General features: G+C 44.2%; 1 protein-coding gene across 1 annotated transcript; it reads left to right on the top strand.

Annotated features, from left to right (window-relative positions):
- The first annotated feature begins 1,964 nt into the window (after positions 1-1,964).
- Positions 1,965-16,506, top strand: CARD8 (caspase recruitment domain family, member 8). Its single transcript, XM_011976415.1, has 7 exons — positions 1,965-2,384; positions 2,986-3,136; positions 3,466-3,695; positions 3,775-4,034; positions 8,743-8,868; positions 12,783-12,924; positions 16,457-16,506. Exons 1-7 carry the CDS (start codon positions 2,324-2,326, stop codon positions 16,504-16,506), a joined length of 1,020 nt encoding a protein of 339 aa, XP_011831805.1. The 5' UTR covers positions 1,965-2,323.
- The last annotated feature ends 212 nt before the right edge of the window (positions 16,507-16,718 follow it).

The following is a 16,718-nucleotide window of genomic DNA, read 5'->3' as shown; positions in this document are numbered from 1 at the left end:
ACAGAGCAAGACTCCATCTCAAAAAAAAAAAAAAAGTGTGTGGCACCTCCCACCTCACTCTTTTGCTCCTGCTGACATCATATGACAGGCCTGTTCCCACGTCACCTTCCACCATGAATTAAACCTTCCCCAGGCCTCCCAGAAACCAAGCAGAAGCTGGTCCCATGCTTGTACATCCTGCAGCACCATGAGCCAATTAAACCTCTTTACTTTGTAAATTACCTGGTCTCAGATATTCCTTTATAGCAATGCAAGAATGACCCAATACGGGCCAGGTGTGGTGGCTCACGCCTGTAATCCCAGCACTTTGGGAGGCTGAGGCGGGCAGATTACCTGAGGTCAGGAGTTTGAGACCAGCCTGACCAACATGGAGAAACTCTGACTCTACTAAAAGTACAAAATTAGCCGGGTGTGGTGGTGCATATGTGTTAATTCCAGCTACTTGGGAGGCTGAGGCAAGAGAATCACTTGAACCTGGGAGGCAGAGCTTGCAGTGAGCCGAGATCATGCCACTGCACTCCAGCCTGGGCAACAGAGCGAGATTTAAATTTTAAATCTTTTATTATTGTTATTATTATTTTATTAATATTTTAAAAATTGAGATGGAGATTTAAATTTTAAATATATAAATTTAAAAAATAATCATAATAAAAATAGAATAAAACCAATGCCAAATACCCCAAAGCAGGACTCTCTGGTCAACTGGACTGCAGCAGAAGTTCTAAAGTCAATGCTGTCCAATAGAGTTCTCACCCAGGATGGAAATGTTCCCTCTCTGTGCTGTCCAGTGTGGAAGCCACTGGCCACATGTGGCTTTTTTTTTTTTTTTTAAAGATGCATACTTTAATTAGAATTGCTGAAAAAATATTCAGGATTTTTGCTTTCGTTGTTGATGTCTTTAACAGGCTTTATGTTCCAGCTGAAAGCTGGTTTTGCATTGCAATCAAATGTTCTTTTTTTTTTTTTTAGACAAAAGTTGACTTAGTAATAATTCCTCAATTATTTTCTTTCTTTTTTTGCTTTCTTTTTTTTTTTTTTTATCAATGACTTTTTTCTACAGTTTGGTTTTGAACTTACTTCAGAATTTCTCAATAATTGCTTTCACGGATATTCAGCTGATGGAGGTGTTCACTGTTGTAACCTATTGTGGAGAGGGATTTGGGAATATCTATCAAACAGTAATGCTCAGGCTGAGTGCAGTTGTAATCCCAGTGCTTTGGGAGGCCATGGTGGAAGGATTTCTTGGGACTGGGAGTTGAAGAGCAGCCTGAGACCTCATCTCTGTTCCCTGGGGTCCTCTCCAAAGCAGATTTTGTTGCCAGACGTCCCACGCCTATGTCCATTCCCCAGAAAAATTCTTTTAGTTTCACATGGCTGGGGAGGCCTCACCATCATGGCAGAAATCAAAGGAGGAGCAAACGCATGTCTTACATGGTGGCGGGCAAGAGCCACGTGTGGCTTTTGAGCACTTGAAATATGGCTACTTCAAATGAGGAACTGATTTTCACATTTAACAATTTAAAACTAAGATGTGAATAGGCCTGTGTGGCTAGTGGCTGTCATATTGGCCAGTGAATATCTTGACCTAAAGGACACTCCATCACTTCTAACCTGATGAACCATTGACTGACCCTGTAGAACATGGAGCCCATGTTGGCTAATATTGGAATCACCTGTGAGGCTTTGACAGCAGTGATGCTTTGGTGCCACCTCCAGACTTCTGATTCAATTGGTGTGGGCTGTGACCTGGGTATTGGGTTGTTTTTAAAGCTTCCCAGGTGTGGTCAAGGTTGGAAGTACCTTGGAATATAAATGCATGCATTTCATGCATTGGTTCATTACTGCTTCAGTCTTTGATTCCAACATCATATGATACCAATTGGAGCAATTTAAGCCAGAGAAGCTGGCTGTGTGCACGCTGAACATGGGCATAGTCCAAAGAGAAGAGACGTCAGGACACATGTGGCTCAAGGCAGCACGTTAGCTCTATTATTTAGAAATCTGTATAAAAATATCTTTATTCAAAATGTCTTCTATTTTTTGGTCGTCTAGGCCCATCCTATGTAAGAGAACTTTCTGTGATGATGGGAGTGTTCTGTTCTCTGCTACACAGTGTTACAGCCGTGAGTGACACGTAGGTGTTGAGTACTTGAAATGTGCATAGTGCAACTGAGAAACTCAAGTTTACCTAAGTGTAATTCATACAAGTTTAAATACCACATCCGGGTAGCGGCTACTCTACTGGACGGTGCAGCTCCAGTTTTTAATAACGTCGTCTTCATCTTCATCAACTAATTCTTGATATTTTTCATCTTTTTGTGAAATGAGGATCCCAACCTCCAGCGTATCAGAAGACCAGGAATCTTCAGAAGAACAAGTTTCAGGTAATGGGCTAATAGGGAGAGGAGTGAAGGGCGTGTGGATTGATGGAAATGTTCTGTGGTTTTATGTGGAGAAGACAATTTAGAGTCTTTTGCGCAGTGAAGAGATCAGGAGTGATTTTCCTTACCTCGGCCACAGTGCACTGTGCAGTTTAAATGGGGATATGTAAGCCTCTCACCGCTGGGGCACGGAAATGCTCAGGGGAACCAGGGGATGGTCCTGGTGGCTGGGGATAGCAGCAGGGACTTCGAAGGATGCACGCTGTTTCACCTTGCAGAAAAGCTCGATCCTTTTCTGACCTAGACTTGCCTCACCAGCAGAAGATGTCATCTACTACTTGGGGCCAGTAGAAATGTAGGTGCATTGGTTCCAGTCCTCAGCAAACGGTGCCTCCCACCAAAGCTGTCTAGCCTGGCTTCCCAGAAAGCCCTATGGAATTTGGGGTATACTTTTAGTCATGAGCAAAACTCCATATTCTGGTCACTCTGTCCTCTTTCAATATCTGTATCCCAACAGCACCTGTGCAATTCAGCCTCCAGGAGTCCTTCAGGCCATGCCTCTTCCAACCCTTTACCTCTTATGTGTCTAGTATCTTTTTTTCAGGAGCTGTTTACTCAGAAATGCATCAGATGATTTCCTCTATTTATGCTGAACTCCATTTTATGTTCAAACAAGATTATAAATATGATCAGTTTCTGGGGCCTGAAGGAAATGTGGATGTTGAGTTGATCAATAAGAGTGCAAACAAATACAGGTAAGAATGGAAGATGCTGATTTGAAAACAGCTCCGATATAAACGAAGTGTATCGGCTGCATCCCTTATGATAGCTAAAATTTCATCAATAATATGTTTATTTCATGCGCTGTGAAATTGGTATTTTAATTTCGATATATATATATATAGAGTGCAGAGAAATTGGAGCCCAGAGAGGTTAATGAACTCCCCAGCGTTTTCTAATGTAGTGAAAGTCGCAGATGGGTCCTGAACTTGCCTCACTTCAAATCCCACCTCCCTCTGCACATTGCTGCTTAAATCCAAGTCCTGGGGTTCTCCCATCATGACATCACTCTGGCTCTTTTTAGCCTTCGGTTCCCCACTGCTGGCTGGTATCTGTGGTCAGCCACCGGCCTCGGCTTCATGGTAAGGGATGCGGTCACGGTGACGATTGCGTTTGGTTCCTGGAGTCAGCACCTGGCCCTGGACCTGCAGCACCATGAACAGTGGCTGGCGGCCGGCCCCTTGTTTGCCGTCACTGCAGAGCCAGAGGAGGCTGTGGCCGAAATCCACCTCCCCCACTTCATCTCCCTCCAAGGTAATGCGGGGTGAGCGGAGGCTGTGGGGGCTGCCGGGGCGCGTGCTGTCTCACTGCTGTTGCGGTTCTCCTGCGGCAGGTGAGGTGGATGTCTCCTGGTTCCTCGTGGCCCATTTTAAGGATGAAGGGATGGTCCTGGAGCGTCCATGCCGGGTGGAGCCTTTCTATGCTGTCCTGGAAAACCCTAGCTTCTCCCTGATGGGCATCCTGCTGCGGATCGCCAGGGGGACTCGCCTCTCCATCCCCATCACCTCCAACACGTTGCTCTATTTTCACCCCCACCCCGAAGACATTAAGTTCCACTTGTACCTTGTCCCCAGCGATGCCTTGCTGATGAAGGTAAGCTGAGCGATTTAGGAGACCAGAGAAGATGACAATGATATTTCCAGGTTATCCCCTCAGCCCCTCCAGTGGAACAGAAAGGGCAAGGCACAGTTTTCATGGAGAGAACATGGATCACTCTCCCCGAGGGTCACCTATAGGTGCTGAATATTGAGCCACATGCAAGAATCCCCGTCGAAATTCAGGACTACTGAGAAGGGACCTTCCTCTTCTGGCTCTCAAGGAGGAGATGGTTAGAAGAAGTAATAGCAGAGATTCTCTCACCAAATTTCATTTTATTTTATTTTATGTCTGAGACAGGGTCTTGCTCTGTCACCCAAGCTGGAATGCAGTGGTATGATCTCGCTACAACCTCCGCCTCCTGGGTTTAAGCGATTCTCCTGCCTCAGCCTTCCGAGTAGCTGGGATTACAGGCAAACGCTGCAATGCCTGGCTAACTTTTTGTATTTTTAGTAGAGACGGGTTTCACTATGTTGGCCAGGCTGGTCTTGAACTCCAGACCTTTAGTGACCCTCCTGCCTCAGCCTCTCAAGTGCTGAATTTACAGGCATGAGTCACTGTGCCCGGCCTCTATCACCAAATTTTAGATGGATAATATCTGAATGAGAGTCTCACACTCGCTCACATCTCTAGGGTAACTCCTTCCTTTCAGTGGCATCTCCCTCTAGCGCATTTACAAAAGGCTGATGGTCCCACACCCTCTCTTAGGTTAGTGATGAAGCAGATGTTCTGCTTTCTGCAGCTCCATAGCTGCTGTGTTTGTGAATAAAATGCTGCTTCTGTGCCTCCAGCCTTGGTGCGAAGATTATGCCAGGAAGATTTCATTAAACTTTACTGTCCTGGTGCCTACCATCTTTGCATCCCAATCACAAGAGGCGAGAGCATGCCTGGCTGTATTTAAGGTGGTTACTGTGGGTAATTTAAATACAGGAGAAAATTGGCTGAGGCGATGGCTCTCGCCTGTAATCTCAGCACTTCGGGAGGCTGAGGGGGGCGGATCACCTGAGGTCAGGAACTGGAGACCAACCTGGCCAACGTGGTGAAACCCCGTGTCTACTAAAAATACAAAAATTAGTCGGGCGTGGTGGCGTCTGTGGTTGGCAGGGTTTTTTTTAAAGCGGTTTGAAAATAGAACTCCATTCTCTCCTGGGTTAGTACGGTTCCTGCTGAGATGTCTACTGTTAATTGCATGGAGTTTCCTTTCTAGGTGACTAGATGCTTTTCTCTTGCTGAGTTTTGGATATTTCCCTTCACTTGGCCTTAGACAGTCTGATGACCATATCTTATGGTGAAGTTCATGTTGCAGGGTATTTTGCTGGTGATCACTGGGCCTCCTTTATCCAGATCTTTAAATATCTTGCTAGACTAGGAAAATTTTTGTCAGTTATTTTCTTTTTTTTTTTTTTTTTTTTTTGTGAGACAGAGTTTTGCTCTTGTTGCCCAGGCTGGAGTGCAATGGCGCGATCTCGGCTCACCACAACCTCCGCCTCCCAGGTTCAAGCGATTCTCCTGCCTCAGCCTCCCGAGTAGCTGGGATTACAGGTATGCGCCACCACCCCGGCTAATTTTGTATTTTTAGTAGAGACGGGGTTTCTCCATGTTGGTCAGGCTGGTCTTGAACTCCCGACCTCAGGTGATCCACCTGCCTCGGCCTCCCAAAGTGCTGGGATTATAAGCATGAGCCACCGCGCCCGGCCATTTTCTTAGATTCTAAGTTTTTTCCTTTTTCTTCTCCCTTGGAAATACTGATGATTCGTAAGTTTCATTGCTTTATGTAGCCCCATACTTCTATTTATTTATTATTTTATTTTAGCCTGACTGGGTTAATTAAAAAGGCTCGTCTCCAGGTTCTCTCTGCTTGTTCCAGTCTATGATTAAAGCTTTCCACTGTATTATATTTTCAATGAATCTTTCATTTCTAGATGTTAATTTTTTTAAGATATCTGTCTCCTTGGTAAATCTCTAGTTCACACCCTGAATGAATTTTCAGATTTTTTTGTGTTGGTTTTCAGATTTATCTTGCATCTCTTATTGAGCTTCTTTAAGCTCAGTCTTTTGAATTGTTTATCTGGCACTTTGAAAATTTCATTTTGGTCAGGATCCATTGGTAGAGAATTACAATGTTCCTTTGGGGGTGTCATAACACCTTAAAATAAAATAAAATAAAATAAAATGCAGTGAGAGAATCTCTGCATATTATTTTTTCTGCCCATCTCCTCCTCGAGACCCAGAAAAGGAAGCTCGCTTCTCGGAAGTCCTAAATTTTTATGGAGATTGTTGCATGTGGTTCAATATTCAGCACCAATAGATGAAAATTTCATTTTGGTTAGGATCCATTGGTAGAGAATTACTATGTTCCTTTGGGGGTGTCATAACACCCTGATTTTTCATACTTCCATTACTGTAATGCTGTGTCCCCACCCAAATCTCATCTTGAATTGTAGCTCCCATAATTCCCACATGTTGTGGGAGGTGATTGAATCATAAGGGCAGGTTTTTCCTGTGCTGTTCTTGTGATAGCAAATAAATCTCACGAGATCTGATGGTTTTATAAAGGGGAGTTTCCTGAACAGGCTCTCTCTTGCCTGCGGCCATGTAAGATGTGACTTTGCTCCTCCTTTGCCTCCCACCATCATTGTGAGGCTTCCCCAGCCATGTGGAACTGTGAGTCAGCTAAATTTCTTTCATTTATGAAGTACCCAGTCTTGGGCAGTCCTTTACAGCAGCATGAGAACGGACTAATATATCTATTCAACAAATATTTATTGTGTGCCTTATATATTCCAGGCACTATTTTAGGGGATGGGGATACATCAGTAAGAAATAGTGAAAAACATGACAACCTAAGATATTACATGGAATGTTCATGCTATGGGAAAAATATATATGTATATAGTAAGAACTCTAACAAATAAAGAATGCTATTCCATTCTTTGAAAATAAGTACAGCAGTATGTCTCTCGACCTCTTCAGAAATGAATCCATAATGATAATCCTGCCAATGTTATACTGATGTCTTTGGTTCTTATACTTCCAATCTGTTGTTGTTATAATTTACATTGAATATATCGGTTCATTTAAAATAATCATTCATCAGAGATGGCAGGATACATCATGTCTTTCCTCCGTCAGTTTCTTTTTATCCTTCTGGAGCTGGTTCTCTTTATAGGCATATGTGGGATGCCTCCTGGATAGGTCTCCACATCCCTTCGCTGCTTAATCCCCATCATGATTTCATCCCTTTGCTCAGTATAACTTGAATTTTTTTCTTTTATTTGATATTCCAGGCCCAGTTTATATTTCAGCTTTGCCCATTCTTTCTTCATTACTACCACTGATATTTTAAAATTAATATAATATGCACATAATGTATTGCTCTATAATTTTCAGAGTGGACATGCCCATGTATCCAGCACCCAGAGCAAGATACAGAACATCTCCAACTTCTCTGAGGCCCCCTTGAACCCTCTCCCAGTCATTACCCCGAGGGTGTCTGACAGCTGGACTAGTAATGCCACCTACTGTCAATTGCTTTTAGTTTAAATTCTTGCTCGTTATTTCCATAAAGTCTCTATTGATTGCCCCTGAGACTTCTGAAAGGTTTTCTTATTGATTGAATTCCATTCTATGTCCTTGGTGCCTGCTCAGATAATTCTGAGGTCTCGCCTTCTGCTCCAGCTTCTGGGCCTCTCAGAGGGGACCTCACTCTTCTGTATCTGCTCCCTGGTGCTCAGGTGGCCGAGCATCTCACAGCAGCCCTGTGATGGAGAGAAGTGACATCTCTACCCTCACCCATCAGAGACGTGTTCACAGACACAGCTGAGCTACCAGTCCTCGGCTGAGGCACCAAAAGGAAGTCCCTTTGTCCTCTGGTTTTATAAGTCCCCTGGCCAAACTCTCCACAGTGTAAAAATAAAATCAAACTGTAGAGGAGTTTATGATAAGTTTACCATTCACAAGAAACCCTTTGGCTCTGAGATGTCCATCAGCAAAAGGTTAATACCACATCTATTTTGCATAGAGGCACATTTACATCTATCTATCTAGTTTGCCACTCTACCACCTATCTGTCTATCTCTGTATCTCCTTCTGGGTGTTGGATACATGGGTGTATCCACTGTGAAAATTATGGAGCAATAAATTATTTGCATATTTTATTAAAATAGATTATATCTATTTATAATAGATTATAAAATTTAATAGATTATAAAATTTTAATAGACTATAAAATGTATAGATTATAAAAATATAATCTATCTATCTATCATCTCAATCTATTTTTTTGAAATGGGGTCTCACTCTGTCGCCCAGGCTGGAGTGCAGTGGCATGACCTCAGCTCACTGCAACTTCTGCCTTCTGGGTTCAAGCGATTCTCCTGCCTCAGCCTCCCAAATAGCTGGGATTACAGACGTCAGTCACCATGCCCAGCTAAGTTTTGTATTTTTAGTAGAGATGGGATTTCACCATGTTGGCCAGGCTGGTCTTAAACTCCTGACCTTAGGTGACCCACCTGCCTCGGCCTCCCAAAGTGCTGGGATTACAGGCGTGAGCCACCATGCCTGGGCCCCATCATCTCAATCTTTACATCAACTGAATCATATCCTACATGCTACTTAATACAATATATAGAAAACTTTTATGCCACTATTTGTGCTTATTTCTTTTTCTGTGTGCTTTCTGATGTTTCTCCCCGTTATTCCTCAGATGATAGATGATGAGGAAGAGCGCTTCTGTGGTGTGCGTCTACAGACTTCACCCTCAATGCAACCTCTGACCTTTGGTGCCCATTATATTGTGTCTAATTCTGCTCATCTGGAAATAATACCCACGGTTGGTAGAATTCAAATCTAACAACAGATTTCAGAATATTTTGTACTTTTGAAACAAATAGAAGAATTTTAGCAAGATGCAATTTTTTTCATTAATCGCAAATACAAAGTTTTAAAAAATTGAAAATACAGGAAAGCGGTCTTAATCAAATTAAATATTTCCAAAACCTTAACACAGGCAGAGGTAACATTTTAGCCTTTGGGGCACTTATCTTGTGATTAAAACTGTACGTTCAGTTTTCTAAATTGAAGTTTCCACTTCTCTGTTATAGTTCCCTGCAGGCCTGACATCTTGCCTAGCTAAGTCACTTAAGGAGTATTTGTTAAGGTGTTTGAATGAAGAAATATGATATCTTGGCCGGGCTCAGTGGCTCAGGCCTAAAATCCCAATACTTTGGGAGGCCGTGGCAGGCGGATCACGAGGTCAAGAGTTTGAGACCAGCCTGACCAACGTGGTGAAACCGCGTCTCTACTAAAAATACACAAAAAATTAGCTGGGTGTGGTGGCGTGCGCCTGTAATCCCAGCTACTCAGGAGGCTGAGGCAGGAGAATCACTTGAACCTCAGAGCTGGAGGTTGCAGTGAGCTGAGATCACACCACTGCACTCTACCCTGGGCAATAGAGTGAGACTGCATCTCAAAAAATAAAATAAATAAAATTAAAAAAATAAATATGATATGTATTATATTTTATGTATTTTTACTGGAGATTACTGTATATTTCTGCACAATTGAAATTATTCCTCCCTGTTTTTTTAATAGGACATAATATGCCATGTAGCTAAAACCCTAGAGCTTTTTAAATCACTTCATTATTATTCAGCATTTAGTTGAACTGCTTGTAATTTCTCATAACAAGTGCCCTGGCAATAAATATTTCAACTCATACAGTTTTATGTTTTTCATGTGAAGCTAGAGTGTCCTAAGAGAAATGACTGAGTCAAAGAGAACTCACCAAGTTAAAGCTAGTACATTTCCAAAGAGATTTTCAAAGGTTTTTCACAATGTAAGTTCTCAAGAATAAAGGACGAGATTTTCCAACAAAATATCCATCTCTAGAATAAAGTATCAAAATTTAATTGTTTTCTAATCTGAATGGGAAAAAATGCATCTCAGTCCATTATAGATTTTGTTGTTGTTTGTTTGTTTTCTTGAGACAGTCTCACTCTGTGTCCCAGGCTGCTGTGCTCACGGCAACCTCCACCTCCTTGGTTCAAGGGATGCTCCTGCCTCACCCTCCCAAGTTGCTGAGATTACAGTTGTGTGCCTCCATGCCTGGCTAATTTTTTGTATTTTTTACAAATTTTAGAATTTTTAAATTGCTATTTTCCAAGAGTCATAGGGCTTGTTTCCTAAAGAAACTAGAGATTTGCATGAACTAAGCTTTTCCTAATTCTGTCCTGCCTATGAGGGTAGCTCCTATTCCCCAGGGCAGCTTTCCTTAGGAATCCTGGGGAAGTCGGGTGCAGAACGAAGAGAAGGACGTGAAAGAGACAGGGTTTCACCATGTTGGTCAGGCTGGTCTTGAACTCCTGACCTCAGGTGATCCACCTGCCTTGGTCTGCCAAAGTGCTGGGATTACCAGCGTTGGGCCACCACGCGCCCAGTGCTTATTTGTGTTTTACAGCCTGATCTTCCAGGCTGCTCTTTGTTAGGAGACAAGCGATTTCTTTGAACTGCCTGAGGTTAGAAAGGGAGCAATTTCTGAGCTGCTTCTTGTTAGAAGGAAAGTTTTTTGCTGGGGAATCTCTTCACCCTATCTTCCTAAATGACTTTCTATCTCTGTAACACCAGCCAGACAGTTCCCAGAAGCTCAGTTGTCCTTCAGGCAAGATACATTCTTGGTTGTGGCAGGACCTTCCACAAACATTGTTGGTATGGAGATAAATAAAATACAGGGAGTTCCTTCAATAAAAATGCAAACAGTAAACATGGCATAAGGAATGGCCATCATAAGGCTGGGCGTGGTAGATCATGCCTGTAATCCCAGCACTTTGGGAGGCCAAGGTGGGCAGATCGCTTGAAGTCAGGAGTTCAAGACCAGCCTGGCCAACATGGTGAAACCTCGTCTCCACTGAAAATACAAAAATTAGCTTGGATTGGTGGCAAGCAATTGTAGTCCCAGCTACTCAGGAGGCAGAGACAGGAGAGTCACTTGAACCTGGGAGGTGGAGGTTGTAGTGAGCCAATATCACACCACTGCACTCCAGCCTGGGTGGCAGAGCAAAACTCTGTCTCTAGAAAAAAAAAAAAAAACAGTAAAAAAAAAAAAAAAAAAAAAAAAAAAAACATAAAAAAAGAAATGGCAGTTGTAATATGAGGTGATAATCTTGAGCAAGGTAAAATCTCCTTAGATTCGTCTTCCTTTTAAAGAGATGGAGAACCTAGGCCAGGGGCTGTGGCTCACGCCTATAATCCCAGCACTTTTGGAGCCTGAGGCAGATGGATCATGAGGTCAGGAGGTTGAGACCATCCTGGCTAACATGGTGAAAACCCGTCTCTACTAAAAATACAAAAAATTAGCTGGGCGTGGTGGCGGGTGCCTGGTCCCAGCTACTCAGAGGTTGAGGCAGGGGAATCCCTTGAACCTGGAATGCGGAGCTTGCAGTGAGCCGAGAACGAGCCACTGCACTCCATCCTGGGTGACAGAGTGAGACTCCGTCTCCAAAAAAAAAGAAAAAAAAAAAAAGACAAAGAACCAAGGACCTCACCTCTTAGAATTTTTAAATTGCTATTTTCCAAGAGTCGTAGGGCTTGTTTCCTAAAGAAACTAGAGATTTGCATGAACTAAGCTTTTCCTAATTCTGTCCTGCCTATGAGGGTAGCTCCTATTCCCCAGGGCAGCTTTCCTTAGGAATCCTGGGGAAGTCGGGTGCAGAACGAAGAGAAGGACGTGAAAGCACAATGCCACATCTGACCCTTGGCTTCCCAGCAAGGCCAGGACAGACCCGATGAGCTGCCTTTGCCAGTTTTCCTACATTTCTCTACAGTCTGAGATCCTGTTAGTAGAGTTATTAATGGGGAGCCTCAGCACCTAAGGTTTTTTTTTTTTTTTTGAGATGGAATATCGCTCTTGTCGCCCAGGCTGGAGTGCAGTGGCTTGATCTTGGCTCACTGCAACCTCCACCTCCCAGGTTAAAGGGATTCTCCTGCCTTAGCCTCCCAAGAAGCTGGGATTACAGGCACCCACCACCATGCCCAGCTAATTTGTTGTATTTTTAGTAGAGACAGGGTTTCATCATGTTGGCCAGGCTGGTCCCAAACTCCTGACCTCAGGTGATCTGCCCGCCTCGGCCTCCCAAAGTGCTGGAATTACAGGCGTGAGGCACCGTGCCCAGCCAACACCTAAGATTTTTGTACTCAGCTCAGATCATTTTTCTCTGATTCATGGGGTGTTGAGAGCTAGTTTACTCTTGCTTTCATAGAATAAAATTATTTCCTAACATTGTCAATTTAAAAGGATGTTTACCGACTGGGTGCGGTGGCTCATGCTATAATCCTAACACTTTGGGAGGCCAAGGGGGGCAGATCACGAGGTCAGGAGTTCCAGACTAGCCTGGCCAATTCGGTGAAACCCCATCTCTACTAAAAATACAAAAATTAGCTGGGCACGGTGGTGCGCACCTGCAGTCTCAGCTACTTAGGAAGCTGAGGCAGGAGAATCACTTGAACCTGGGAGCGGACATTGCAGTGAGCTGAGATTGTGCCACTGCACTCTAGCCTGGGCAACAGAGCAAGACTCTGTAAAACAAAACAAAACAAAACAAGGATGTTTACCTCTCTCCCTCTATTTCCTTCTCAACCAGCTAGGACATTGTGAAGATAACAGGGGGAAAGTTCCACTGGCCAGTTCACTGTAGGGAGCTGGGCCTTTCCACCCTCCACTGCTTAAGTCAACTGCTATGTTTCCTCTAGGAGTTGAAATTGTCCTACAGGAGCCCTGGAGAAATCCAGCCCTTCTCAAAATTCTATGCTGGGCAGATGAAGGAACCCATTCAACTTGAAATTACTGACAAAAGACATGGGACTTTGGTCTGGAAGACTGTGGTGAAGCCAGGTAGGTGAGTGGGTGAGGCTGGCATTTTTGGTGAGAGAAAATGCACCTCCACCATTGGATGTCAAAGAAGAGAGCCTGTTTCTCATTCCATCCCACATAAGAAATCCATTGTCAGTATATCGCCCATGTGAGGACAACGAAAGTGATGGTAGTCCGTGGGAAGTGAAATGCTCAAGGGATCCGAGAATGGGGATGGCCATGGGAATGGAAACCCCTCACACCTGGGGGTAAAGAACAGGAGATTTTGTTTTTTTTTGACAGAGTCTCGCTGTGTTACCCAGGCTGGAGTGCAGTGATACGATCTTGGTTCACTGCAACCTCCTGGTTCAAGTGATTCTCCTGCCTCAGTCTCCCAAGTAGCTGGGACCACAGGCACGTGCCACCACACCTGGCTAATTTTTGTATTTTTAGTAGAGATGGGGGTTTGCCCTGTTGGCCAGGCCAGTCTCAAACTCCTGGCCTCAAGTGATCCACCTGCCTCGACCAACCTGGCCAACGTGGTGAAACCCTGTCTTCACTAAAATACAAAAATTAACCAGGCGTGGTGGAGGGTGCCTCTAGTCCCAGCTACTCAGGAGGCTGAGGCACGAGAATCACTTGAACCCGGGAGGTGGAGGTTGCAGTGAGCCGAGATGGTGCCACTGCACTCCAGCCTGGGAAACGAGGGAAATTCCATCTAAAAAAAAATTTTTTTTCAGCTGTCATGAGCATGCTGATTCCTTAATAGGAAAATTCTGGATGACATGGGGAGTCTGTGGGTGGCTGGGCCTCTGGGTGAATGTGCTGTTCCATGAAGCTGATGCTCTTCCTGGAAGTCAAATGACCAGAAACCCCATTTCTGCACCTCATAGTCAATGGGAGACTCAGAGTCATCAGATTCATTCTGTGTTGGTGACACGGAGACTGAGCTGCTGCCAACGGAGGGGGTCACAAAATTCATCAGAACTTTAAACCACATCAGGGATTTTAGATAAAAGTATAAGACCATATTGAAGGCCTCCTGGGAAACATCATTTCGTGAGGCACCGTGCCCAGCCAACACCTAAGATTTTTGTACTCAGCTCAGATCATTTTTCTCTGATTCATGGGGTGTTGAGAGCTAGTTTACTCTTGCTTTCATAGAATAAAATTATTTCCTAACATTGTCAATTTAAAAGGATGTTTACCGACTGGGTGCGGTGGCTCATGCTATAATCCTAACACTTTGGGAGGCCAAGGGGGGCAGATCACGAGGTCAGGAGTTCCAGACTAGCCTGGCCAATTCGGTGAAACCCCATCTCTACTAAAAATACAAAAATTAGCTGGGCACGGTGGTGCGCACCTGCAGTCTCAGCTACTTAGGAAGCTGAGGCAGGAGAATCACTTGAACCTGGGAGCGGACATTGCAGTGAGCTGAGATTGTGCCACTGCACTCTAGCCTGGGCAACAGAGCAAGACTCTGTAAAACAAAACAAAACAAAACAAGGATGTTTACCTCTCTCCCTCTATTTCCTTCTCAACCAGCTAGGACATTGTGAAGATAACAGGGGGAAAGTTCCACTGGCCAGTTCACTGTAGGGAGCTGGGCCTTTCCACCCTCCACTGCTTAAGTCAACTGCTATGTTTCCTCTAGGAGTTGAAATTGTCCTACAGGAGCCCTGGAGAAATCCAGCCCTTCTCAAAATTCTATGCTGGGCAGATGAAGGAACCCATTCAACTTGAAATTACTGACAAAAGACATGGGACTTTGGTCTGGAAGACTGTGGTGAAGCCAGGTAGGTGAGTGGGTGAGGCTGGCATTTTTGGTGAGAGAAAATGCACCTCCACCATTGGATGTCAAAGAAGAGAGCCTGTTTCTCATTCCATCCCACATAAGAAATCCATTGTCAGTATATCGCCCATGTGAGGACAACGAAAGTGATGGTAGTCCGTGGGAAGTGAAATGCTCAAGGGATCCGAGAATGGGGATGGCCATGGGAATGGAAACCCCTCACACCTGGGGGTAAAGAACAGGAGATTTTGTTTTTTTTTGACAGAGTCTCGCTGTGTTACCCAGGCTGGAGTGCAGTGATACGATCTTGGTTCACTGCAACCTCCTGGTTCAAGTGATTCTCCTGCCTCAGTCTCCCAAGTAGCTGGGACCACAGGCACGTGCCACCACACCTGGCTAATTTTTGTATTTTTAGTAGAGATGGGGGTTTGCCCTGTTGGCCAGGCCAGTCTCAAACTCCTGGCCTCAAGTGATCCACCTGCCTCGACCAACCTGGCCAACGTGGTGAAACCCTGTCTTCACTAAAATACAAAAATTAACCAGGCGTGGTGGAGGGTGCCTCTAGTCCCAGCTACTCAGGAGGCTGAGGCACGAGAATCACTTGAACCCGGGAGGTGGAGGTTGCAGTGAGCCGAGATGGTGCCACTGCACTCCAGCCTGGGAAACGAGGGAAATTCCATCTAAAAAAAAATTTTTTTTCAGCTGTCATGAGCATGCTGATTCCTTAATAGGAAAATTCTGGATGACATGGGGAGTCTGTGGGTGGCTGGGCCTCTGGGTGAATGTGCTGTTCCATGAAGCTGATGCTCTTCCTGGAAGTCAAATGACCAGAAACCCCATTTCTGCACCTCATAGTCAATGGGAGACTCAGAGTCATCAGATTCATTCTGTGTTGGTGACACAGAGACTGAGCTGCTACCAACGGAGGGGGTCACAAAATTCATCAGAACTTTAAACCACATCAGGGATTTTAGATAAAAGGATAAGACCATATTGAAGGCCTCCTGGGAAACATCATTTCAATTATTTTCAAATGGGTAGCTCCAGTTGTGAAATCTTCTATCAACTTATAAGTCCTGGTACCAACATGTATAAAAATTTGCTCCTTAAATGTTGATTGTTCATGTCTAAAACACATTTACCTTGACTGTAATTTATGTAAGACAGTATGATATGATATTGTTGCAACCCTCAGAGTTCCTAAGACATTCACCTGTGCGTAGAAAGAATATTGGAAAAATGGGCTGGGCGCGGTGGTTTATGTCTGTAATGCCAGCACTTTGGGAGGCCGAGGTGGGCGGATCACCTGAGGTCAGGAGTTTGAGACCAGTCTAGCCAACATGGCAAAATCCTGTCTCCAATAAAAATACAAATATTAGCCAGGCATGGTGGCGCATGCCTTCAATCGCAGCTACTCAGGAGGCTGAGGCAGGAGAATTGCTTGAACCCGGGAGGCGGAGGTTGTAGTGAGTTGAGATTGGGCCACTGCAATCTAGCCTTGGTAACAGAGTGAGACTCTGTCTCAAAAACAAACAAACAAAAAACAAAAAAAGAAAGAATACTGGAAAAATGTGTTCCTTTCTCTGATACACTTCCTGAATGGGCGGTGAGTGGCTCTTGACTTACTGGGGTTTTATTAGTATATTAGTGTGCCAAACAAGATCCCTGCCTTATAAAATATGGAGAATTAAATTATTTTCATTGGCTCATGAAAGACTAGAAAAGCTCAGTAAGGGTATATGATTCATTGTATGTCATCTCCAATTCTTCCCTCTTTTGTAGTGGATATCCAGCTTGGAGCTGCATCAGCCCCTCGTACCTTCTCAGGTTAGTGAAATGTTTACACTAAAGCCAGATGGATGTATCTGATATCAAGAGGCCTTTGAGTGCTTTAACTTCACAAAGTGAGGCTCCATTTCTTCTAACCTTGTCATTTACAAAGAACAAGCGATGCCAGAGAAAAATACAAACAATGAGTATGATTTACTTAAGGGAGGATGTGAGGACATCACGTCCACACCAAGGAGCAGGAAACAGCAAGTTA

This window comes from Mandrillus leucophaeus, unplaced genomic scaffold, assembly GCF_000951045.1.
Source record: "Mandrillus leucophaeus isolate KB7577 unplaced genomic scaffold, Mleu.le_1.0 Scaffold1656, whole genome shotgun sequence".
Taxonomy (NCBI): domain Eukaryota; kingdom Metazoa; phylum Chordata; class Mammalia; order Primates; family Cercopithecidae; genus Mandrillus; species Mandrillus leucophaeus.
Note: the sequence above shows the minus strand (reverse complement) of the source record. Positions and strands in the feature narration are given on the sequence as shown.